This window comes from Camelus dromedarius, chromosome 10 (assembly GCF_036321535.1).
Source record: "Camelus dromedarius isolate mCamDro1 chromosome 10, mCamDro1.pat, whole genome shotgun sequence".
NCBI classification, from domain to species: domain Eukaryota; kingdom Metazoa; phylum Chordata; class Mammalia; order Artiodactyla; family Camelidae; genus Camelus; species Camelus dromedarius.
In genome coordinates, this window is record NC_087445.1 from 41,960,367 (window position 1) to 41,987,306 (window position 26,940).

Genomic DNA, 26,940 nt, shown 5'->3' on the forward strand with positions numbered 1-26,940 from the left:
TCTGCTTATTTCCCCTTCCATGGCAGATGCCTTTAACGGACTATTTGTTCTTTCCCATGAACCTGAGAAGAGCTCTCCACCTAGGGTGCCATGGAATGAGGCTGGCAAGAATGATAAAGCCTCCTGGCCTTGTCTCGAATTCCAGCTCCTTCCAGAAGGCTTAGAATCTAAGAGGTGGAGGGAAGAAAGACCTGGATCTGATGTACACTTCGGCTCCTTGTTGGTTCAGAAGCTAACTGGGGCCTGATGTGGACACTCAGAAATTGCCAGTCTGTGACACAAAGGCCACGCTGGACCAGCAGCCAGAAACCCTGGTTTCAAACCGTAGCTCCTCCACCTCCTAGCAGTGTGACCCTGGGCAGGAGTCTCTCTGAGCCCATTTATTTACCTATAACACATATACGTCACACACCTGAGCTGCAGGCCTCCCAGGGCTGAGTCTGCGTGCCTCTGGTCTGCCTCCCTGGCACCCTGAACTTACTTAGCTCTACCATACATCTCACAGCTACCTAATAACTACTGACTGGCTTGCTTTCTCCACTGAACTGTGAACTTCTTGAGCACAGGAACCATGTGCCCGACATGTAATAGATGCTCAATAAATACTGGATGAATTAAACTGATCAAACATAAATGTATCTACACTCCAACATACGCATGTATTTGTGATCTGTAAAACACACAGCTACCAGGTGTAATTCTCATTTGGCAACACAAAGTAACATAAAGGAGCATGGGAGCCAGTACCATCCCATCTGAGCGTTGAAACTTGGATTGCTGTACCTGGAAATGCTCCTGCGACGGTGACCGAGGCCTCAGCCTCTGAAGCTGGGCCATCTAGGGTCAAATCTAGGCACTGCCATTTATTTGTCAAGGCAAATTACTTAACCTCTTTGTTTCTCAGTTTCTCATCTATGTATTAGCACAACTGAAAACCAGCGGCACCAGGGCAAGGATGTGGGTGTGTTTTATTCACTAATTTAACAACACACTTTGAACAGGGCTGGGTCCGTGGTAGGAAGTCAATGTACAGTATAGTCCGTGAATGGCTGACTCGTGGGACCCAGCTCCCCACAGCATCGTGGGGATCATGTGACTTAATAAGCATGGAAGGGCTCGGCACAATGCCTGGCACACAGTGAGCGCAGAACACAGTCACACCTCTTTAGAATAGTGGTTTTGATCGGTCGTTTGTAGCTCTGAGGGCATACCATAATATCAAGGAGTCTTTTTAAATTTTTTTTTTTTTTGCAGTATAGTCAGTTTATAATGTGTCAGTTCCTGGTGTATAGCATAATGTTTCAGTCATACATATACACACATATCTTCCCCCCAACCCCTGAAGCCATGAGTTTCTTTTCTATGTCTGTGGGTCTGTTTCTCTTTGGTAAATAAGTTAATTTGGGTCTTCTTTTTTCTTTTTTTAGATTCCACATATAACTGATATCATATGGTCTTTTTCTTTCTCTTTCTGGCTTACTTCACTTAAAATGACGATCTCCAGATCCATCCGTGTTGCTGCAAATGGAATTATTTTATTCTTTTTATGGCTGAGTAGTATTCCATTGTATAAGTATATCACAGCTTCTTTATCCAGTCATCTGTCCATGGAATATCAATGAGCCTTGATCTTGGTCTCAAAGCCTGCAGGTCTCCCCCCATCGAGGGTACCAGGAGCTCAGCTCTCCCTACCACATAATCACCGACGTCAGAGGCACTGATGGGCTTTTTGGCCCTCCAGGCTTTGTGTGGTGCAGTTCCGAGGATCACGTGATGAAGGACAGACCACAGGCCATGAGTGGGTATCTGCCCTCTCATTCCTTCACCTCCACCCTCCTCCCCAATCTATCACGCTTCCTGGTCGTACAAGTATCCAGGACACTGGATAACACACACACAAATGCACCAACTGGTAGAGAAATGCTCACAGCTGTGAGGAACTACAGGAGCAGAATTTTCTGGCACTTTGGCCTGATGTGAGGGGAGCAAATGTCAAGTCTGTTCTAGATTGGAGAGAATTATAAGCAAAATGCTACTGTGTGAGACACTGCCCATACGTATGGGAAACCTAGGGTGGTATTAAGGAAAGGGTAGGCCATTTAGCCACGTGGTTGTTCCCAAGCCCTTTTAGCCTTGCCACACTTAAGCATCCCTATCAAACCACAGCTCTGTTAAATAGCATTTGTATTTTCCCCTGACTGCAAAGCCTTATTCCACTTTTCATAATTATAAAAGTTCATTATGAAATTCTGAAAAACACACGAATAATTAATATAAAAACTTGACCATCACCAGAGATCTCCAATGTTAACATTTTGGTAAACTTCTTTCAGTATTTTATAATTTGTATATTACTTTTTTTTTTTCAAACAAGCTCATGACTGTATTGCAAAGAACTGAATGTTGTGTTTTTTCCATTTAGCCTGTGTACATCTTATCATGTTATTAAGCAGACTGAAAATTTTTGAATGTTTTTAGTCTACTGTAAAGCAAGATATGCATACAAAAAGGTCTACATGTCATATACCTACATTTAAAAAAAGTAAGAAAATAATGAACATTCTGGAATACAATTCTTGCTGACTCTATAGTATTTAAACACATGCATTTGCCATAATTTAATCTTTCTCCTGTTAAATATTTAGGATCTGTGATCTTTGTGCACATCTCTATTTCATTAAGATGAATTTTGGAGAGTGAACCTAGGGAGGCAAAGGATATATAACCATTTTTAATTCAAACTTTTACTTTTGATATAATTGTAGATTCACGTGCAGCTGTAAAAAACATAAATAATACAAAGAGGTCCTGCGCACCCTTGGCCCAGTTTCCTCCAACCAGGATAGCAACACTGCTACAGTCAATACAGAGCACTTCCAGCATCACAAGGATCCCCCGTGTTGCCCTTTTATAGCCACAGCCATTTCCGTCCTGTCCCCATCCCAAAATATAGAGGAACTTGCTAAATGACAACTGACTTTGGGAAGTAAGTGATGTTAATGTCCCTCCCCATTTCCTCATTCCTCTGGGCATGAGCTATGTGCTCGCATTGATTTCTAAAAATGTTCTAGGAAAACAAAGCAAGTATCTAATTTGGCTAAGTGCACAAAGGTATTTACATCCCACACAGGCCAGAACACTGGGATTCCAGTGCAGAAGGCAACGGACAGAGTGTGTAGAAAATCAAGCAAAAGAAGTCACCTCTGCTATCACCCCTCTGCTCAGTCAGGCCCCAGATAACCCATTCCATCAGGCTTCATCACCCACTTTCCTTAAGTTTCTATCTAAGAATTGAGAATTTAAACAATTCCCATCACAGCCAACTTAAGTTATGAGTAATAGAAACAAGTCTTTTTTACCACCTTCCATCAGAAATTCTTTTCAAGGGGCCTTATAAACACTGTCATTTTTTTAAGGCCTTAAATATTTGATCATTTACTTGAGACTACACAAAGCAGATCTTCGTTTCTGAGGTCTGCCTGCTTTCACAGGGAACTTGCTTCCTTCCCGTAGGCCTTCAGCCTGCAGGGCACCCTTGTCAAGACCACACAGAGCTCTTTTCTGAAGGCCGAAAGCCAGAAATGTTTGAAGAGGAAAAAAGCTCCTGAGAAGACGCAGTACCATGACCAAGCCTGCAGCTTGTTCCTAACCGAAGGAAACAGCCTACGGAAGTGTGATCTCCCCAACTTGTTTTAAAATGGAAAACAAGCCCACGTTCAGTCCAACGGACTGTGCCCGCTGTTGGGGGAAGAGCCATGCTGCTGGCAGGCTGTGGAGCTCAGGCAGTCTGGTCTACCTGAAACTCACCCACTGGGTCGCCTCCAAGAAAGTCTACCACCATCTATACTCACCCTCGCCCGGGGCGATGCAGATTTAGCGGGACAGAGCCAAAGAGGGGAATCACAAGCGGGAGCCTCTCCCTGATAAGCAGGTTTCTGATAAACTGGCCATCACTGAATAACCCATGTCTGCTTTTACAGAACAGAAGTCTGGCCAAGGATACACCTTAGCAGACAGACAGAATTTGAGAGCGTAAGTAGACTCAGCCAGATGAATAAAGAATATGTATTTATAATAAGGATCTTTTGAAAGTATGGGCTGAATAAGAACTATTTTAATGGTTCTATTTGTTATCTTTCAAACTCCTTAAATAAACTTGGCAAGCTTCTTTGAATAACAATATGAATAATAAAAGTATGAATTACCCCAAAGCCAAGCCAAGTCTTGGTCACGTTCCTCCCTTTCCCGTTACATTTCCCACAGAGCCCCAGACCAGGGCTCGCAGTGCCAGGTTGTAAATTATGCGTCTAGGTGGCTGACTCTGCTCCCCTTCCATCTCCCTGATGACTGGGTATTCTCAAAGGCAGGACTGAGTCGTAATTCATCTCAGTACTTCTGAGGATACAGCACAGTGTCTGAATAAAACTTGTGAAATGAATAAGTGGATGTGTGAATGAATGAATGAACCATTGAGGAACACATTAGCAGATTTTTGAGTCATGTGCCGTTTGCTTATCAGAAATTCCCACGCAAGTACAGCACAGGGAAACATATACAAGAGCTCATGGCAGCTCACGGCGAAAAAGAATGCGACAATGAATATATGTATGTTCATGTATAACTGAAAAATTGTGCTCTACACTGGAAATTGACACAATATCGTAAACTGACTAACTCAATAAAACAAAACTAAAAAAAGAAAAGAAAAGAAGAAAAGAAAAAAGAAATTCCCACACATGACAAAGAGGGACACAAACTGAGACTTGGTTTTCCAACAGGGAAAAAGAATCTCGGCTGTAGCCAGGCACCACCACTCTTGCCTTATTTTTATGTAAAACTATTTTTATATAAAAACTTACCTTATATAAAACAGCTCTATATAAATATGTGAATGTATGGCAAGCTAGAAAAACAACATCTTTGGCGGCGGGCGGGGGGGCTCCGATGGAAAGAGCCCTATCTGCCAGAAACATAATGAGATGTTTAGGATATGTGTAATTTTAATGTCTCTTACAAAATTTAACATTTTCTAGGGGCCATTAAAAATATCAAAAGAGAAATTCATTTTTGTAAAATATTTTAAAACTCAATATACCCAAAACATCATTTCAATGGAATCAATGATATAAGAAATTAAAATATCTCCATAATTTTTTTACATCTATACTATCTTTGAAATCTAACATATATTTTACACTTACAGCACATCCTGAATCAAACTGGCTGCATTTCAAGGACTCAATAGCCACATGGGGCTAGTGGCTACCAGATAGGACAGCCAACAGCTGGAAACATATTTTGCGCTCATCTGCAGCAACTCCCCTTTGTATAGGTTTCTGGTGTCATTAATTTCCTCCTCTCATCCCACGACTCTTAGTCATTTATCCTGACACTATGAGAGTGGTTAGAAATGTGTCATTTCGCTCATGTCACCTGAAATTTTTTGGCAAGGGTGTAAGGCACAAATTTGAGACGGAAAAAACAAACAAAACTAAACTAAAAACAAACAAAACAAAAAAACAAAAAACCCAAAGCAGATTTTATCCCCATTTCATAGTTGCTGAAGAGTTGAAGTTCAGAGTCATGAGGTATCTACAGTCACAAGCCCAGTAAGTCTCAGGCCGTAACTAAAACATAGGTCTTGGGACACCTGTCTGGAGTGTCTCCACTTCCATCCCACCATCTCTCAGAAACCAGAATACTTCATAGCAGGGAAAGAGTTCAGTAACGAAGAAAAAGAATCCGTTGTTTCAGTAAGCTTCCCCAACTCCTACTCAAAAAGGCGGAACGGCTCGCTGGGGTGAGAAAGAGGTTAGCAAATTATTTCCCCAACTTGAAAGAGACACTTGGTTCTCTTCCAAAGGCAGGAGAACCTTTTAAAAATAAATCAATTCCTCATTTCAAGAACCACCAAGTAGAGCGTGTGTACCAGATCAAATGCCACGTCTGAGAAAATGTCACCATCAAAGCCAAACGCAGCAACCCAACTCCCCACACAGGATAAAATCTTATCGGAATTCACAAAAAACAGCTGTACTTCCCTCTGTTTTCCATGAGTCTAACCTTATGTACTATTCCTTGGTTAAGTAAATATACAAAGTATTTACTCCAAAGGCCAGAAAACTAGATTCTTTTTCTTTTCTTTTCTTAAATTCTTCATTTGGCTCTTCTCTTTCCAGTTCTTACCTCTAACAGACCTTACTCTTACTGAGCGGACCGAGTCATGTGAAAGTTCTAAACGCTGATAAGCTCTCTTTCTCTTCCTCCCTTTCTCTCCCCTCCATCCCCGGCTCTCTCACGACCCCTCCCTGCTTTCTCCTTTTGAATCTCCATTGCTTTCTACCAACATGACCGTGACCTCCATCTCACCCTGCCCACTCAGTAAGAAAGGAAGGAAAATAAGTCCAGAAAATGCATTTAGCACTGCAAGCTATCAGAAGATGTGACTTTTCTTCTTTAGTTCTTCTGATGATTTGTGGCATCGGTGATAAATCTGAAACTATTTTGTTTACTGAAGGAGAGAGCAAAAGAGTAAACATGTTGGTATTCTTGGGAACCAGAGCTGTCACTACGGGAGAAGGGGGACCAATACCAACAAAGGGGAGGTGGGGGAAAATGTGGTGCTGGACTGAGAGACTAAGGATGAACATGTCTGAATGTCCTTGTACGTGTGTGTATATGAGCCCGTGCGTGTAGATGTATCGGGTATGTGCGTACATAGACGTATGTGTGAGTGTATGTTCATGTTTTTCTGGCTCTGTCCGCTAATGAGTGAGAAGTGTGTAACAGCCAAGCAGTAAGAAGCTCGCCTCGCATCCTGACCTTGGTTTCTGTAAGTTGAACCCGGCCTTGGAGAAACGGCTGTCCAAGACTGGGGCGGGGAAGTAAACATAAGCCTGAAACATCTCGTTCTAGGAAGAGTGAGGAATACTCAAATGAGGGACAGACGTAGCTTGAAGGGGGTCCTGGTGGCCAATTTCCAGCATCAAAAAGAATAATTATGATAATATATCAAAATTAAGGGGAGTAAATGAGACTCTAATGATGGGTTTTTGGCAGTAAAATATACGTAACAGAAAATAGTGTACAGTTCAGTGGCATTAAGTACATTCACACCATTGTGCAACCATCACCGTCACCCACCTCCAGGACTTTTTCATCTCTGTAGACCAAAACTCTGTACCTATTAAACAATAATGCCTCATTCCTAACTTCCCCCACCCCCAGCAAGTACCGTTTGATTTTCTGTATCTATGAACCTGACTTCCAGATATCTCATTTACGGGGAATCACACAATATTTGACTTTTTGTGCCAGTTTGTTTTACTCAGTATAATGTCTTCAAGGTTCATCTATGTTGTAGCTTGTGTCCGAACTCCATTCCTTTTTAAGGTTGCCTAATATTCCATTATATGTATATATCAGATTTTGTTCATCCACTCATCTGTGGATGGACATGCATGTTGCTCCGCCTTTTGGCTATTGTGAAAAATGCTGCCATTAGCCTGGGTGTACAAGGATGCAAGTCCCTGCTTCCAGTTCTTTTGGGTACAGACCCACAAGTGGAAGTGCTGGCTCATATGATAATTCTGTTTAAATTTTTGAAGCTTAATGAATTTTTAAAAAGAGGGGAAAGGAATACTTTCTCTACAGAAAATTACCAGTTAATAAATGTAAGAAATATGGCCATTAAAAAAAAATCATCATTTTGCACCCAACTACGTGGATGCTAATGGGTGGAGAACAGGCAAATGTCACCCTTCAGCTTATTTATTAATTTCAAAGGGAGAAGTCCCTTTACAACAGCGAGATCAGACAGGAACCACACTATTCAAGTGCTCAAAAGTTAGCATCAACACTAGCAGGACAAACTGGCATTGAGTGGCTCTTAAAATGCCCTATGAGGAGGACATATCACCACATACATTCTTTATTTTCTAATAAGTGTTATTGAGATACAATTAACATACCATTTGTATACCATTTACAACTTAAAGTGCACAATTCATTTTGTTTTTTTTAGTATATTCACAGAACTGTGCAACTGTCACTATAATTTTTAGAATATTTTAATCACCCCCAAAAGAAACCACGTGCCCATTAGCAGTCACTCTCCATTTCCCACAATTCCTCCAGCCCTGGACAACCACCAACCTCCTCTCTCTTCACTGATCGGCCTACTCTGGAAATTTCGTATGAATGGAATCCTATAACATTTGGCCTTTTGTGACTGGCTCCTTGCATTTAGCATAATTGTTTTCACTCATGTTGTAGCATGTATCAATACTTCATTCCTTTTTATTTCCACATAATATTCCATTATCTAGATATGCCACATTTCATTAACCCATTCATTTGTGTTGAACATTTGTGTTGTCTCCCTTTTTTTTCCTATTATGAATAATGCTGTTATGAGCATGTATTTACAGGTTTTTGTGTGGACGTATGTTTTCAGCTCTCCTGGGTGTACACCTAAGGAGGAATTGTCAGGTCACATGGAACTGTTTTAACCTTTGGAGGAGCTGCTTGACTCCTCTCCAAAGCGGCTGCACCATCTCACACTCCTCCCCGCAGTGTATGAGGGTTCCTCTCCGTTATTCTTGCCAAGATGTTTAACTCTAAGGAGAAAACTAAAAAACAAATAATCCTAATTGTAGGACATTCTATAAGACAACCGGCCTAGATCCTTTAAAATGCCAGCATCACCAGAGACAAAAGTTAAAAGGTAGGGGGATGTCATTTAAAGGAGAGTAAGGATGACTGCCAAATGTAATGTTTGATTCCTTCCTGGATTAAAAAAGAGAAGCTCTATAGGACATATTGGAAACACACGGAGACGCTGAATATGTATTTTATATTGTATAATATTAAAGCTATGGAGTGAACTTCCCTGGACATGCTAATGGTAGCGTGGTGATGGAGGAGAACGCGCCAGTCCTGAGCAGACACTGGTTCAAGTATTTAAGGGTGATGTCAGGATGCCTACAGCTGATGTTTACTTACACAAAGAAAAAGCAAGTTTGTGTGTGTGTGTGTGTGCACGTGTGCGTGCGTGTGTATGGACACCTGTGTGTAAAAACGGTAGAGTAAGAGGGGAGGGAAAGTATCACAAAATATGAACAGCTGGCAGCAGGTATGTGAGCATTCACTGTGCTATTCTTTCAACTTTTCCCCTAGTTGTGAAATTCTTCTTTTAAAAAAATTGAGAGAGAAAGTTATTTGAAAACCACAGAGATTAAAAAAAAAATTCCCCAACCCTTATAAAGTATGAATTAAACAATAAAGAGAGTACTTTTCAGACGTCTCCTCAGTTTATCATCTTAACTACGGACAAGCTGGAGTGTAAAACCTCAGAACCTCACTCTGAGACTCACGTTTAGATCGCTGCCAGATTAATGTGAAGCAGAACCCCACCGAGATGCCTCCTGCCCTCCTCACTTGCCTGGAGCACGTCGCTTCATCTCTGTGGACTTCAGTCACCTAAACCACAGCGGAAAGGTCTGGGCCGACCTAGAGGGCGCTGGAGGCTCCTCTGGGGCTCGGAAGTTCTGTGACTCTAATCATCCTTCTTCAGCCGGATTCGGGGTGAGGCTCCCTTTGAATATATTCCCATCAGGTCGACACTTCAGGGCTTTTACTTCACAGAACTTTAGATGGAATAAGCACGTTATTTCGATACTAACCAAGAATGTTTAATCACATTTAAAGAGATGAGTTGGAACACAGTAAGAACATCCTTCGGTCCTTACAGCAAAGCACACCGCTCTCAGGTGCTGCACACTGAGGCTCGGTTCCCAGTCAGTGGCCTCTGGGCATCTCACCAAGGAGCAAGCCTCCGAGACCCAAGATGCCCCTGGGACGGCCAGGGGGACAGAGATGGAATGTTCCCTTTGGCCTTTTCTATGTCAGGCTCCTAGGAGTATAATTAAGAAGAGTTCCCAAAACAGACGTGTAGGAAATTAGGCTGAAAAGTGTCCACAGAAAGAAGAGGGAGAGAAATGAAGGGCCATCTTGTCTGGAGATGCCCTAGGATTTGAAGATTGCTTGTTAAGCGATGAAGCAGTAGAGGCTTTCGGGGGAAGGGGAGATGTTCTCAGAACCAGCCAAAGCCAGGAAGGGGCCAAACTGTCTCCATATTAGAGTTGCCCAGCGGAGTTGAATCTCAGGCCCCAAGATCACAGGGAACCAGGCATTTTCTTATCTCCAAAACAAAACAAAAAACAAAATGAAAAGTTTATTTTTTAAGGCAGGAGAGAACGGAGGTTAAGAGAATCTTCCTCAGCTGACCATAACCTTAGGAAACCCCAGAACGGCCTCACTTTGTTATTGTAACATTCTGTGATGGGTCCTCCGTTCCTCTAGAGTTCAGAAATTTAAAGATCAACCAGCCCAGTCCCCTTATTTTACAAACAAGGAAGCAGGTTTAGAGAGGGCCAGTAACTTGTCCAAGTTATCCAGCCAACTAGCCACGAAGGTACAATTTCAATCCCCGCTTTGCTCCCCAGAACAGACCTTACTCTTAGCCCCCGAGAGAGTGAGGCGAAGTGTTCATCAAGTTGCACAGAAAATAGAAGATGCACTCCTTAAGGGCCCCACGCGCCAGCTCCCGGAAGGTTCTGGGAATCAGGGACTGTCTTCCCTGAGACAGAGAACTTGGAGGCGTGGTAAGTGTGTGTGTGTCTTTTTGGGGAGATGGGAGAGATCATGTTCATAGCCCTCTTCTTTCTCCTCCTGTGTTTTTTCCAACTGAATTAAACCGAGCTCCAGAGCAGGTCTGGAAGTCTGAACAGACGGCGGTGAAGCGAGTTAAAACACGCAGCCACGCTGGAGACACCACCCAGGCAGAACAGCAAAGCTAAAATGAGTCCCACATGCTCCACAATCAGAGTATGCTCTTCAGATTCTATTTGCTCTTTCTTGCCACTCCAGTACCGGTTCGAAGGTCACTGTTATGTTTTGATTGTTTCAATTTGCAAAATAAATTTGAAATCATCTCCGGTTTGTTGACTTCTCCCATCCAGGGAAATGAAAGGACATTTAAAAAAACATATTCTCCATGCAACTATTTCAAACCCACTTAACAGAAAAGCTCTCTAGTCCTTAAACTTCATCCAACAGATGTACTAATCCTGATATTTCTCTCTCTTTTTTTTAATTGCAGGACCCTTTGTGTAAATATTGGTAGAGATAACACTGACAGTTGTGTGAGCTGGTTGGATCCCAGCCAGAGAGAAAGGAATTAATCAGAGTGGCCGGGAAGAGAGATTTCGAGACAGAGAACTCTCTCTACATCATTTACTGCTTTGTAATCCCCGGTAAATGAGGACCCCGGACCTCCCACTGCATGTGGCCTGATGTTACCATAGAGAAGCTGGACGCATAGGGGTTATCAGCTCTCCTGGGGACGCAGGCAGCCTGACTTCAGCTCCCAGCTCTGACACACATCACCTGAGCAATCTTGACGTTATTTCATCTCCGTAAACCTCAGTTTCCCTCTCTCTGCAATGCTACAGACAGCACACACGCTGGACAACTGCTTAGGATAAAAGGATGTATCTTCAATAAAGCCTGGCACCGATTCACACCCATTTGAGCGCCCAGAGTACGTAGTGCCCGCCCGTGCTGTGTGTCCGTGCTGTGACACAGGGGGCACGCTTGCCTCTCTCCAAGCGAGGCACGTCAGCTGAGTGACACTCCTGGCCTCTGCCCCTCCCTCTTCTCCATGCTGGCAGAGGCCTGCCCTGTGGGTGAGGCCTGAGGTCTCTGTGAGCTAACGAGGACCTCACGGGTCCATCTACCACCTTCTGGATGTGGTATTAGAAAGGCCAGCTGACTTAGTTATGAGCCACCTTCTCTACCCTTAGTTTTGCAATAGCAAACATGGCATCCCGGCCACTATATGCCTTACTTCTTTGTCTGATTTCTCAATTCCTTTAAAACTTCGTTGTTGAAGACGGTATTATTTATTAGGTTTCTCTTCTAGCTCATAAACAAGCCATTCTCCCTACAGCACCATTTATTGTTTGTTTGTTTGAGCCCTGTGGGATTCCAAAACAGCTGCCGGGTGTTTCAGCCTGAAAAGAGTCCTTGCCACCCACCCAGCTTTCAGAGCCGGAGACGTTTGCAGTTCACCAAACACATCCCAAGGGCTGACTATGACCCATCCCGAGCTCCCTACAGTGGATTCTGAGGCCCATGACCATGCAACCCAGAAGCTGTACTCCCAATTGCCAAACATTTCTTTGGAAAAGAAAAACACGGTCATGCAGACTCTGTTCCTTTTTGCCCATTATCACAACCCCAAAGGTAAAGAGGCAAAAATATACTGTGTTAAGAACAACTCAATCATTCTCTAAGATTGTAGATTTTAGCCCTAGGAAAAAGCTCTCAGGCAGCTTTGGCATTATGGTATCTTCACATAAGGTTTTAATGTCACTTCGCTAACAATTATTGAGCCCAAAAGGATGAATCCCAATCTCAAAGTACTCCATGTCTGAAGTGGGAGAGATGCATAAATAATAAGAACGTTCTACGGTAATGTTACGGGTACACTGAGGACAGTGCCTCACCCCTGGGAGGACGAGGGAGGCAGGCTGTCAAAGAAAGTCTGCTACAGTATTGGACGACTTATTCAAGACGAATCAATGAAGTCAGCTATGTATGCGTGCAGAGGAAACGGGCGTCAGGATGTTCCAACAGATGGAGAACGTGAACAAACAGAGGCATCGATGTGCTGCAAAACACAATCCAACAGGGAGAGCAGAGGACACTGGAGAGAGACAAGCTCAGAGACGAGTTCAGGACAGGCCAGAACGTGGTCCTAAGATCAGCTGCATGGGCTCATAAAAATCGGATTCATTTGCCCCAGAAATTGGTTCTTCAGTGGATAGGCTTTTGGCAGCACTGGAGCTACAAACGTGTGTAAAAGCAGACATGTCCTTAGCCTTCGTGGAGCTTCCATTCCAGTGGAGGCCAAGAAAGACTTGGCCAGACAAAGAGAGGCGGGAAGGGCAGAGAGGAGAGCATGTGCAAAGCCCTGGACTTGAAGGGACATCGGGAGTCCTGGGGCTGAGGGAGGGGAGCTCGCTGTGTTTGCAGCTGAAGGAGCAAGCAGTAGAGATGCTGATGCCAGCAGCCAGGATGCTTGTAAAAGGGGAAAAAAGCCTGTTCAGTCTGCATTATTGGGTGGGTTTGTTTTGTTTTTAATGCCCAAACTATGATGTAACAACTTGCAATTTCTGATACTGTCCGCCTGGAATGCAAAAGGCAGATTTTTGTTTTTTTGGCACCACCTTTGTCTGAGGGCTGAAGGAAACAGACATGAACACAGCACTGCCTTTGAGGAGCTCAGCGTGAGCTGGGAGAGACAGTCACCTAAGGGCTTCACTCCACGGGAGAGAGCACTGCTCAGAGAGGCTCGTGGCCATGCCCTGGGAGGGCTGCAGACAGTCACTGAGGACCCGGGAGCCACAGGGAGACTTTCACTCGGGGGACCCTGCTTCAAGGGAAACAGACCACGTTAAATCCTTGAAGCCCTAGGATTCTAGACTAGTGGGCATTTTATCTTTTGGGCCCAGCGTCTCATTCAGAGGGAGCTTTGAACTTGTACCATTCACTTAATCCATAAAACAAAGACGCAGCAAGTGCCTACCACTGCTGTGGATTGAGTCCTCATCTCGAAGTTTCCTAGGTGGAAATGACTCTGAGGCATTATCAGCCATTCACATGAACCTCTGGTGGCAGAAACCCCACCCTCCTGGAAGCAGGGTAGCAAAACTCTCATAAGCGGGTTTCCGTAACAATGAAATGGGGGGAGGGGTGGTTCAGGAAGGACATCAGGTCACATTTTTGCTGAGAGTAAGAAGAGTCATCTCTGGCCAAAGTGAAGAAATAAAAACGAGCCACTCTAACTACAGTGACAATGACTTGTCCCCGGCAGATAGGCAAGTGGAGAGAAAGATTCAAAAGGACAAGCTCCTGGTTTCCCTGCAAGCAAAGCCCAGGGCTAGATGCAGACGTGGACAGTCAGAGCCATGACTGCCTGGTCCAGCCTGGAGCTTTCTCTCTGAGTGAGGGAGTAAAGAAATCACCAGCAGGAGCATCGTCTAACTGTTTGGGAAGATTCTTCTCCAACCCTTTAACCTTGTCATTTAAAAAAAATGTTAAAGAAACCAAGCAATTTGAAAGACATTGCATGAATTCTGCCTCATCTCTCTGCCACTCTGACTGAAGATTTCTGTGAGGGGCATGCTTGTCCACTGATGCTTGTTCTCATGGTGGCATGTGAGAGGAGACGCAGGGATGCAGATGCCAGCATCTGCGGGAAGGAGGACCACTCATTCGTTCATTCAATTCCTTCTTTTGAAAGTAGATATTAAAAACCTAAAATCTGGTATTACCCTCGGGAAGGGTGTGAGGACGCATCTGCAAACCACGCACATTCTGGAACATGGATTTCCTCTCTGCAAGTCTGGTATATGTATGTGTCTTTCTGGTTCTTGTTCTGCTACTTTCTACTATATCTGAAGAAAACCTCCGGGATTAGGAAATAGAACAGCCTATGCTGATATACGAGACATAACATTATATGTGATGTAGTGTCTTATTAACTGGGAAGTTATAAGCTGAAGTCATAAAAAATAAAATTCTGGTGAAGAAAGTAACCTATTCAGGACACAGCAAAATATAATTTTTTGCTTCTGAAGGTAGGTTACTCATATATTTAAATTTTGTAATATCCCTGGGAGCCAACAGAGCCCTCAATTAAGAAAAGAAATACAAACACTGAGAGCGTTGGTGATCTGCCCAAGGCAGCTGAGGAGGTAAGGGAGAGGCAGGGCAGCTGCTGTCTCATGCTAGCCCATCCAGAATGAACATGACCTCAGAAAGAATGACTTTCTTGTTTGGAGTAATTACTAACATTGTTAGGGTTCTGCACATGGACTGATCCAGAGCATGATGATCATGATAATAATAAATGATGATAAAACCCCAAAGTGAAGCCTCCACACAGCCCAACAGGGAAGACACTCCACATGAACACAAAGCAGAGGTACAATGGGGGAGGGAGGAGTTCGGGGCCTTGGGGAGAATCACCACTGTTGACCATGGAGGTCTCCCACGAATGCCATCATTCAGCCACTTCTGTGCTCTCAGTATAGAAGGAAGGGAGAGAACGGAGGCACCTAAAATACAAAGCTCTTCCTATCACCCTCAACCCTTTTGCAACTACTCCATCTTCACTATTTAAATGACTGAAAGACCAAATGTGTCTTTAAAAAGAGAGAATCTTGAAAACCAGTCATCTTTTTACTCTTATACACTCACACACAAGAGCAAATAATTTTCTAACTAGATTCTAAATGGTCAACTGAAACAAATGTCCCAGTATCTCTACTTCTAATTACAGATAAAAAGTGCTAAGGCACTTAAAAATCCTTAATTCAGGGAAAATACAGAGCAACAGTGACAATTTGAAAGCGATTTTACATTACTTTAGACCATACTTCATTAAACTTAACAGAGTTTGAGGTGTCAGAAACCAGGATGAAGAACATGAGATGCAATGTGTCAAAGCTCCCTAAAAACATCTGAGCTTTCATTGACAAAGAAGCATCAATGAAAAAACAGCCAACTGTTTTGGCTACTAATGAATATGGTTTTAACTCTGAAGATAGGTTTACTAGTAAATACACCCACTCACCCCCCCGTACACACTGTGCACACGTGCACACACACAAACCTTGAACAGTTTGTTTCTGTTGGATTAGTAACTGCATCCCATTTGAGCCCACACCTGGGGAAAAAAAGCTTTCAATAGAGAAAGAATGCTTTCTGGAATGTTTTGCCTATGATAACACTGCAGAGTTGATTAACCAGTTAATAAGAAAATCTACCTCTAAATTCAATAATACCAGATGAACACGTGATTCTCCTCGAAGGACTCTAAAACAAACCCTGGGATAATTTACCTCTTGGCACATGTTTGTGGCATTCATTCATCAGTGAAGTAACTAATCAGAAAAGGCAGGTCTGAGAAAAAGAGTACCACTGACACACTGTTACCTCTCTACCATCAGAAAATGAGAGTGCTGCTCAGCCCTGAAGAGAAAGCAAACTGTGAAAGACTTTAGACCTAATAAGAATTTTACCAGCATCAATGATTCTAGCTTTTGCTACGGAATTTTGAATTCTGAGGGTGTTTCACGTGTTCATCTTGTATTTTAAGATAGCAGCAAAGTTGGGTGCAATTTAAAAGACTCAAGGCAAATATTTCACATATGTCAGACGGATGGATAGATGTTCAAACAGAAGGATGGTCACACTAGTTCTTAGATTGTTTGTAACTTTGTGAGATTTTCCCTTTTCGCCAGATTTTCTCAAGCATTTCTTTGGATGTGGTCGGTTCATATCTATCCTCGAGGTAAGGGAAGAAATTAGTATTTCAATGGTCAAATCAATCTCATTACCCATCATTGGCCCCAAACCTTCCTCAGCTCCCAAGCCAGGCTTAATGGGTTGAGGGTGGTCAGATTTACTTCTGACTGTGATTAAGGAGAAAACCAGTGCTTTCTTATTTTCCTCCTATTCTTTCCCATTTTCCGAGCTCTTACATCTCCAGCTCTGAAGCAACTTTCACATGAAAGTCAACACTGATTCATCAGAGAACTATTGGGATAAATGGGAAAACTCCAGCCTAGGATTTTGGTGGAGACTTGGTCGTTGCGGTGACACTACCTAGAACTCCAGATTCTTAGTAAGGAGAAAAATGTGCCAGGCGATTTTTAGCATCCACTCGGACACAGGAATGCAGAGCCTGCGTTTACCGTGTGCCAGAGAACCATTAACCCTGGGCTACAGCCAAAGACTCGACACTGGCTTCCCTGTTCCCAGAGGCTCATGCAGAATCCGACTTCTCAAATTGGATGAGGAAGTGGGATGGAAAAATACAGTTAAACAAATGTTTGAAAAATTAGAAAATAAGAGGGTCTCAAAATACATAAGCCCTGAGAAACTCTTCTATAAAGAGCCACCTGAGTTGGCCACTCAACTGTGCCTGATTTCCTCACATGCGTCTTTAATAGACCCTTCTGGACCTGCAGCCTCTTGCTTTCTGAGGATGCAAAGTTAAGCTGGAGGAGTTATATAGACATTATCGAGGCTCTTTTTGGTGTTAGAAAATGTCTTCTGTGATTCTGCCCCATCAATGCCAGACTTTGTTGCTTAAATGCAAAGTTGGATACTTGATGTTTAAGTTTTATACCTAGTGAATCACCATCTCAATAAGTAAGAATGTCTGTTAATGATGAGTGAAAATATATAACTACTCAATTTCTTCATGTAATATCTCTCATAAAATGAAATTGTAATGTGTTTTTATTATAAACCATATCTATACCTTGGGCATGTTATCAGCATAACATCTTTCCCTGATCCTTTACTGAACAAAAAGAAATGGTAACTTTCTTGTAGCAACAGCAGGACAAAGAGAGTGAGAAGACCCAGGGACGTGACCTCCGGAGAATGAAACGTGGCTCATTCTTCATCCTTGACTCCCACCCCATCCCTAGAAGCTCTCGGCACGATACTGTGCTGGGCCCCTGAGAGACTGAAAGGAAACAAACAGAATCTGCCATGAATTCAAAAACGTCACCTGGAGATGCTGCCAAAGTGACATCGCCTCATCTCCCCAAGGCCCCCCAGCACTGCTGAGCTGAACAAACACCCTCAGTGCTGGCCACTCAGTTTACCTGGGGATGGAGATTAATTAGGCCATTCCACGGAAGAGATCACCAGAAGCCCCCCTCTCCTCTATGGAAAGGTTGATAGGAAAGTAGAATCTGAACTGAACGCCTCCAGATAGTGTTCAGATACATACATCAGTGGTTCTCAACCTTGGCTGCCTAATCAGAATCACCTGGGAGGCTTCTAAAAGTCAATCCAGAAGCTTGGGCCGCATCCCAAGAAAATTTAGCTCCGACTTTCTGGAGTGGTACCCTGGGCAGCAGAGAAGAGCCTCCCAGGAGATTCCAACAGCCCCCAAGACTGAGGACCATTGTTTCGCATGTGTCTGATACACCCAGCAGTCAGGAGAGCCTGGAGCTCCAAGGGACTGAAACCCAAGACACTGCAGGGAACTGACGACAAAGACATCTGTCTACCCAAATGAAAGACGTGCAGAACTTGAATCAAGACAGCAGACACCTGCACCCCAATGTTCATAGCAGCACTATTTACAATAGCCAAGACATGGAAACAGCCTCAATGTCCACTGACAGATGGCTGGATAAAGATGTGGTATATTTATACAATGGGATCAGGTACTTGGAGCAGGATGGCAGGGAAAATACTCCTTTTATGTTTAATGATTAACTCTCTTTTTTTAAGATGTTGTTTTTGTTTTTACGATGAGCCCTTACAATTAAATGTGTGTGAGTTACATGCAAATAGGATGCAGCCACAGTGCAGGGGTCTTGTTCTCTTTTCTAACAATCACTGAATATAGAGCTAAAAAGTTCCTGATATATCAGGCAAGGCTGTCCTTTGCCCTTGGGAAATTCTATTTCTGAACTATCCAAGCAGATTCTGCAGAATGTTGAAGGGGTAAGATTTCCTTCACCACAGGACAGGCCTGGAATGAGAATTTCTTAATTAGGAAACACTACAAACAGTAAAAACTATGAAGCTTTTCGGTGAAATTATCACTAGTGAACACAAGTTATAAGTTAATTCTAATTTAGGAGTCATGACATTGAGCAAACGCCTTTGTAATATTTATTCAAGTCATAAATTCTAATATGTGCTCATACGACACTCTTGAGAGACATTCATAAAAATTATGACTTATCAACAGGGTGAGCAAATACATATGAATCATTTCTTTTGAAAAAAAAAAAAAAAGGCCAGCAGCATATAAGGAAATAATCTTCAAGGCTGTATCTTAACTGAAAAAACATGGTTAAAAACCGAATGCTACAGTAAATTCCTGATCAATTTCCTTTCGTAAGCAGCCTGTCAAGTAAGAGGCAAAGATTTTCAGCCACCTAGCTGAGCAGTAATCTTGCTCACATTTAAAATAAAACCCTATAAAAGCACTCTTAATTCCCTTCTAGATACTTTAAAGAAAGCGTTTCCAGCTCCAAAAAAAAAAAATCAAATAATGGAAATAAACATTCAGCGGTAAGAAGTGAGGGAATGATAGCACGACTGAAAAGAAAAGCTGATTAAGGCATGTTCATCCCTGTCTTAACTAATCCACTGTTTTAAATGAAGCAATACTTTGTAAAGAAAGCATATATCATGCGCCTTAAGTAATTACTTAAACTCCTAGAGCACTAATCATTTTATCATTCTATGACCTAAGAAGGGAACTTTGTTATAGTTTCACATTTGGAATCAGGACTAGCCCCCAGAGAAAAGTATTTGGAAAATAATAAATAAATGGATCCAAATGACCTAAACAAATAATAGAAGGAACAGTGAGTCCATTTTTGGTTTTCAAGCTTGCCCGAGTAATAACCTTCCATTTCTCCAGTGCCATTTAATCTGCAAAGAACTTCCTTTGGCTCACGTCGGTCGGCCTATGGAGTAGGCAGAGCATGCACTGTCTACGTTTAACAGATGAGGAGTGCAAGACCGGAGAGGTTACAAGGCTTCCACTAGGACTGAGTCAGCAAACTCCAGCCCATGCACTAAATCTGCTCTTGGCTGTTTGTTTTAACCATGAGGTTAAGAACAGCTTTCACATTTTGCAAATAGCCTTTATAAGTCAGCCTCACTCACTGGTTTATGCACTGCCCAGGGCTACGTCTGCACAAACAATAGGCAGAAGAGTTGCAACAGAGACTACAGAGCCCTCAAAGCCAAAAATATTTACTCTCTGACCCTGGCTCGAGACCCCCAGGGGAGCCATCAGTAGAGCCCAGACTGAGGGGACCAACCCAGTGTTCTTTCCACTCATTCTGTTGCCTCTCCTTAAATCACTTCAACATGTGGTTCGTCCCTGGCATGTGTTTGAGAGATAAGAGGGAGTTTATGAAGCAGGAATGCAAGTACTTGAAGTAGAAAGAAGGCACTGAGAATGGAGCCAGAGACAGCAATGGGGGAGGAGACAGGTAGCACTGACTCATCTCCTAGCTTCACTGATCTGCGGAAGAAGAGGAATTCTGCTCCAGGATGGACCATATCCAGAGACTCACCCATCCCTGATTTGGAGGATTTAAATGATGAGATTGGGGGCCTTTTGGGTTGACATTTAGATTAGCTTTGAGACTTACAGTTAATGCTGGAATGGGTTAAGACTTTGGGGTATATAGGAATGGGGTGAATGTATTTTGTTTATGGGATGGACAATCTGTGGGGGCAGAGGGCAGACTGTGCTAGGTTGAATAGTACTCCCCTGAAATTCAAGCAAACCCCAAACCTTAGAAAGTAACTATTTGGAAATAGGGTCTTTGTAGATGTAATCAAGCTATGTGAGGTCACACTAGATTAGGATGGGCCCTACCCAGAGACTGGTGTCCTCATAAGAAGAGGGAGATTCAGACACAAGCAGAGAGGAGGATGCCATGTGAACACAGAGACACACACAGGAGGGAACTCTATATGAAGACAGAGTCAGTAATGGGTTCACGCATTTATAAGCCAAAGGACACTGAAGATTGCCAGCAACCACAAAAAGCCAGGAGAGCAGCATGGAACAGAGCCTCCCCGAGAGCCTCTAGTTGGAACCAGTCACCTTGATTTCAGACTTCCAGACTTCAGAACCGTGAAGGAATAAATCTGTTTCAAGCCACCCAGTTCAAGGTCCTGTGTTATGGCAGCTGCAAGGAAACTAACGCAGATTAGTGGGCAAGTGGACATGGCCTTACGAAAAAGAATTAAGATCAAGAGGAAAGAAGAAAGTGGTGGAACATCCAACCCTATAAAACCTCTTTGTGTGAAATATAAACTCAGAGTACCTCTAGAAGACCTTCAGGGAAAACCAAACCAAAACAAACCCAGAGACCTTGATTACTAAATCTGATCAGGTTTACCAACACCCATTGCCAAGGTAAGCAGCACCGACTTCTATCTGAGCCTTTTCTTCTCAACAGGCCTATTTACAAAGCTACCCCTAAATTCCAAGCTTTCCCCAGCCACCCCATTATGACTGGGAAACAAAATGCCTCTTTACAAAGAAGGAAAATACATTAACTAAAATCACCACAAGGACGTTCCTGACATACCTCTTCTCTGAAATAATCTTAAATTTCCACAGATGGCCTTATTTTTAAAATAACTTGCACGGGGTTTTTCTTTCTTTTTTTTTTTTTTTAATGCACACATTCAAAAAGGTATAATGCGTGTATTCAAAACCAACGTGTATAGGAATCATCAGAATCACTTCCAGAATCTCCGGAAGGCTCAGTATGGACCCCGCATGTGACCTGGCACCAGACAGAGTAAAAGCTAACTCCCACCACGGCCCCCGCACGTGCACACACATACACACACTTTTCAGCCTGACACTGTTCAAGGTTGAAGCTATAGCCAAGACACACCCCTTCATTTCCTCAAGACTGCAAGGAGATGGTGGTAAAGACATGAGGTTGCAGTCACGCCATAAAGATACATCTAAAATTCGGTGCAAGCTGTGTTCTCCTATGTAGCCCAGCCACTGAGTAAGACAAGCATTAGATCCATTGCTACAAAACTCTTTGTATATATCACATGTATAAAATATACTTGAAAACAGGTGTCTCAAGTTCATGATGTCCCTGAGGTCCACACGTAAGACTTTAAGCAATTCTGGCATTTTAGCAGCTAAATTCTTTTTTTAATTTTTTAAAATATTTTTCAAATTGAAGTATAGTTGATTTCAATGTGTGTTAGTTCCTGGTGTACAGCATGGTGATTCAGTTATATATATATATGTATGTATTCTTTTTCATTATAGGTTATTGCAAGATATTGAATATAGTTCCCTCTGCTGTATAGTAGGACCTAGTTGTTTATCTGTTTTATATACAGTAGTTTGTATCTGCAAGTCTCAAACTCCTAATTTATCTCTTCCCCTCTTTCCCCTTTGGTAACCGTAAGTTTGTTTTTTATGTCTGTAAGTCTGTTTGTTTTGTAAGTAAGTTCATTTGTATCACATTTTAGAGTCCACATATAAGTGGTATCATATTTGCCTTTCTGTGTCTGACTTCACTTAGTAGAATCTCTAGATCCAAGCAGACTGAGCAGCTGAATTCTTTTTAATAGATCCACAAGAGGTTCATCTTAGAATTTTTCTCTTTAGCATCATGTCATGTTGTAACTTGGTATCAATTACTTTAAATAAACCCTGTTTGTCATCTAGATTCTTAATGAGCTCAGACACAACATTTCCCTATGGCTTTACATTCCAGTATACCATATAAAATGTTTTTTTGTCTCTTCCTCCCACCCTCCTGCCTCATTATTTTCCTACAGTCTTAAACACATGTGTATTTCAAATAACCCCAGGTGATAGGAAAGCCAGTGGCAGCTTGATACCCTTACTTTATCAGAGTCCATTGCTAGTTGGGACAAGAGCTTCACTCTTCATAAACCACCATTAGCTCCTAAGAAGGGCTAGCTCCCAAAATAAACAAAACCTGCTGACTTCTTTGAGCAGTCTGCAGGGCATTTAGGAAAATACTTCCTAAGACTTAGAATTCTTAAAAAGTTGGCCATTGTAAACCCAAGGTCTCCATGGCGCTAAGGAAGTTAGAAATTAACCAGGTATCTTAGCCAAAAGAAAAGATGTGTCTGTGTGTCTTTCTTTTCTCAGCACCTGAAAAAAGCCACCGAAAGGACTACCCACACTTCTGAATCATGGCGCAATGGGAAGCAACACACTGCTTTTGTGCTAGAACTTCTGCAGAAATAAGACTGCAGGGCTGTTACTAAATTCACCACAATCCTCGGGAGGAACTCTGCCCCAAGCCTGAGCTCCAGAGCTGCTTTTGGCCGCTGACAGAAGCACCCAATAAATCTTTTAGTTCAGAGACACAGGCTGACCAGAAGAGGAGAGCCTGCATTCACCCACAGGTCCAACACCCTGAAGCTCCTTACCTCATTCTGCTCACACACATACTGGATCCGCAGGGTGTCCATGGCGCGGATCATGGCTTGCATGGCGGTGAAAATGTTTTGGTAAACCAGCTTTGTGAACCCCTTTCTGTCTTCGTCGCTGTAACCAGACCCGTGGATAATCCTCATCTGCTTGATGAAGGTGCTTTTGCCACTTTCACCGGTTCCTAACAGGACAACACAAGTGAAAACCGTAGTCAGCGGTCTTTCAAAGGCGCACACTGAGAGAGGAAGGACCTCCAGGCACAGTTGGCCAATGTTAGGAGTAGGAGGTGGATGGGCTGGACTTGGAAAGGGACTGCTGAATGCTTACATAGTTTAAGCTGGAGAGTAATACCATCCTAAACCCCTGGGCAGAGGGGTCCTTACCCTGTGCTCTAGAAGGCCTTGAATATCACACGTATGTGCACACACGATTTATTGAGGACACATGAGTGTCCCTAGGAGCAATCCTAACCATCAGCTCTTGTGACTGACACTGTGTAGGCCCCAGGGAACCACCCACGCCCTGCATCCCTTGCCCTAAGACCTGGAAACATGTGTCAACAACTAGCACGCTGCAGGGGTGCGAGAAAGAACCTTCTGCTCACTGCTGCCTCCCTTCCACCTCTGGAGGCAGGAAAGGTGGGTGCTGTCTGCCCAAGCTGGGGATGAGGAAACTGTCAAGACCGATGCAAATATGGAGCTGGGATTAGAAGCCAGGCTGCCCATGCCTCAGCCTGCAAGTTTCACCACAAATATCACCCCACCAAAGGAATTTTCTTTCCCTCCACCCCCAGAACAGTTAGGCCCATCCCCTTTAAGCCCTCAAAGTGCCTGTGGACACACCAGTGGGGCACATCCCCTAAATGATTGCTTGCTGATATGTCTCTTACTACATCCTTAGTCTGGGATGGGTAGGGCATGGGAGTCACTCATTTGGGTACCACCAACATTGCGCCAGCTAGAGAGTCAGCTCTCAGACAGTGGCTAAATAAAGCAAACTAAATGTCCATCGATAGATGAGTGGATAAACAATCTGTGGTATATTTACACCGTGGAATACTACTCAGCCATAAAAAAGAATAAAATAATGCCATTTACAGCAGCATGGATGGACCTAGAGATCATCATTCTAAGTGAAGGAAACCAGAAAGAGAAAGAGAAAGACCATATGATATCACTCATATGTGGAAGCTAAAAAAAAAAAGAAAGAAGAAAAAAGAGGACACTAGTGAACTTATCTACAAAAAGAACAGACTTGCAGACATAGTAAACAAACTTACGGTTATGGTGGGTAAGGGAGTGGGAAGGGATAAATTTGGAGTTTAAGATTTGCATATGTTAAACCACTATATATAAAAATAGATTTAAAAATCACATTTCTTCTGTATAGCACAGAGAACTATATTTAATATCTTATAATAACCTTTAATGAAAAAGAATATGAAAACAAATATATGTATATATATATGCATAATTGGGACATTATGCTGTATACCAGAAATTGACACATTGTAACTGACTATACTTCAATTTTTTTTAAGTGGCTAAATGAAAGAATGGATGTAACAAACGTTGAAACGTCAGTCTTCCTGCATAGGTCTTATAAAATGGACAACTGCAGAAAATTAAGATATGAATTGTCTAAAGATTATTGTGATAAGACCAGGTGCCCCTGAAGCCACCCTTTCGTGGTGACTCTCGGTTGTTTAGACCCCGTATGATAATGTGAGGAACTGTGGGAAGACCCTACACTGTCAGAGCTTGGTCCAGAGTCCTGGATCAGATTAGATCTCTGCTCTTACAGAATCTTGGGGTCCCTACATCTTCTTCCATCTATTATGTTGCCATGATTGCTTCTATTCCCTCCAGCAAGGTTGACCTCGGGTCCAGAGCTACCTTTCCTCAAGCTAATGTTAATACTTCTACATGCTACACACCATGAAGCTGACAGAACGGAAAGATAATATAACCATCTCAAGGCACACTATAACTTGGGCCCTCTTAAGCCAGAAAAATCACTCAAGACTCACCCCAAAGTTCTACACCAGGGTAGAGAACCTTTTCAGATATTAAAGCCATTCACCTACAAGAAGGTAAAGTCAACCCCACTACCAGCCCCAAACACAGAAACATTTTTAAAAAGTCATTGATTTTGCTTTTGGACCTGGAACATTTTGAAAAGAAAAGGTTAAAAGTGATTTTAAAGATTAATTAAAAAGAAGTTATAAATGTATTCTATCAATACTAATAGTTTAAAATATTCTAAGTTCTATACTGTGATTATTTGAAGAATAAAAAACCAAACATGGGGCAAAAAAAGGCTAGGCAAAGGCAAAGAAGAGACACACCACCCAGGGCTGAGGTTGAGAGAGCAGAGGCTGGATGTGGGGCAGCCTCTCACTCTCAGTTAAGACTCAACACAACCCAGCTCATATCTTCTTTTTCCAGAAGGGACACTGAAAATCAAAAAGATTACACAGTTTATATAATCTTTGTCCAAGGTCAAAGTCTGTCTGAGGTCACTCAGTTTGGAAGTGTTGAGTCTTGAGTCTAAATCCAGACCTACATTGGTATATCCACTTCCCACAATAACACCATGTACACTGAGTGTTTTCCCAAACAAATGGCCAAGCCACACCCTCCTATCAGCTAAAGCACTGACTTCATCTGGTACTGAGACTCTAACACTTAGGACTTTAGTTCTTCAGAGCTCTGCTCTAAATGAGCCGGTTCCAATAGCAGAGGGGGGCTGACGTGGGGGCGGACACATGAGAGGAAAGTCATTCTTGGCAATGACGGCTGTGACCAGGACCAGGGGACCAGTAAACTCAAGCTAAGGGTCTGAGCTGAGTTTCCTTAATTCTTCTGAACAGAAACTCAACACTTATACAGTAAGTGCAACTGTTCACTTATTCTGGACGAGTAAAAGAAACATCTAAAGGATAAGACTTTTAGAATGAGAATTATCGGTGATTGGAGGATTAGGTGACCTAGCTTTGACATCTTACCTAATTGCAATTAGAATGTGTGGTTTGGGTCAGTAGCGTGGGTCCACTCCCCTTTGTTTCTTATCCCTTTCTGAGAACTTTCTCATGGACTCCCCCACAATATCAACAAGCAGGTGGGCACCCCTCCCGGGCCCCTGCCGACAGCTGGAGAATGTGAGCCCTCACTCTGGGAGCATCATTTTGGTTCACAGGGAGGAGGAAGCCTTTGGTTCGAAGGCGAACTTTGGTGTCAGGTGACCAAGAGATTTAATCAGATGAGACAAGGGAGGGGAGACAGTGGAGGGGACTGCAGCCCAGAGGACTTTCGCTCCTGAATCCAATGTGGTTAAAACACAGAGCAGGGAAAGGAGTAAAATTACAATTCCATCTCTAGATTCTGTTCCAAGTATAAGTAAGGGGAACGCCTGCTCTCCTCCATTTAGTTTTTGCTTCACTATTTTCATACTTGGGGTAGGGGCGGTGGTCAACAATGGGTTATAAGTACTTCAAAACTTTCATTAAGAGCCTGCTAGTTTGAGGTTCTTACTTATCCTACTGCAAATGTGGTCTGTAATAACATCAGCAGGTAACTTCTGGGTAAGGCACTCTGGCTGGTAGCAGATTCCCCAGAGGGCCTGGTGCGCGTTCCCTGCTTTGTGCCCTCTGACCTCCAGGCAGGAGACCAACCTGCTTCTCCCACCTGCTTCTCGTAAGGCTCGCATACGCTTCTGAGTCTCTCACTATAGCGTTCTGCCAGGATCCTCTGCCTCGCCCAGCCTTCAACGTGAGTTATTTCCTTTTCCAGCACAGACACTCAGTTAAGTGGTCACTCCACACTTACGTGGCTGGCCATCCTGGCACGGTCAGCACA

At 43.0% G+C, this 26,940-nt stretch overlaps 1 protein-coding gene across 1 annotated transcript in view; it reads right to left on the reverse strand.

The window, feature by feature from the left end:
* GNA14 (G protein subunit alpha 14) overlaps positions 1-26,940 on the reverse strand; it is a 152,992-nt gene that overhangs the window by 37,165 nt on the left and 88,887 nt on the right. Inside the window, exon 2 of the mRNA XM_031449913.2 lies at positions 23,080-23,264. Within this exon, the coding sequence (XP_031305773.1) occupies positions 23,080-23,264 (185 nt within the window). The remainder of the gene's footprint in view (positions 1-23,079; positions 23,265-26,940) is intronic.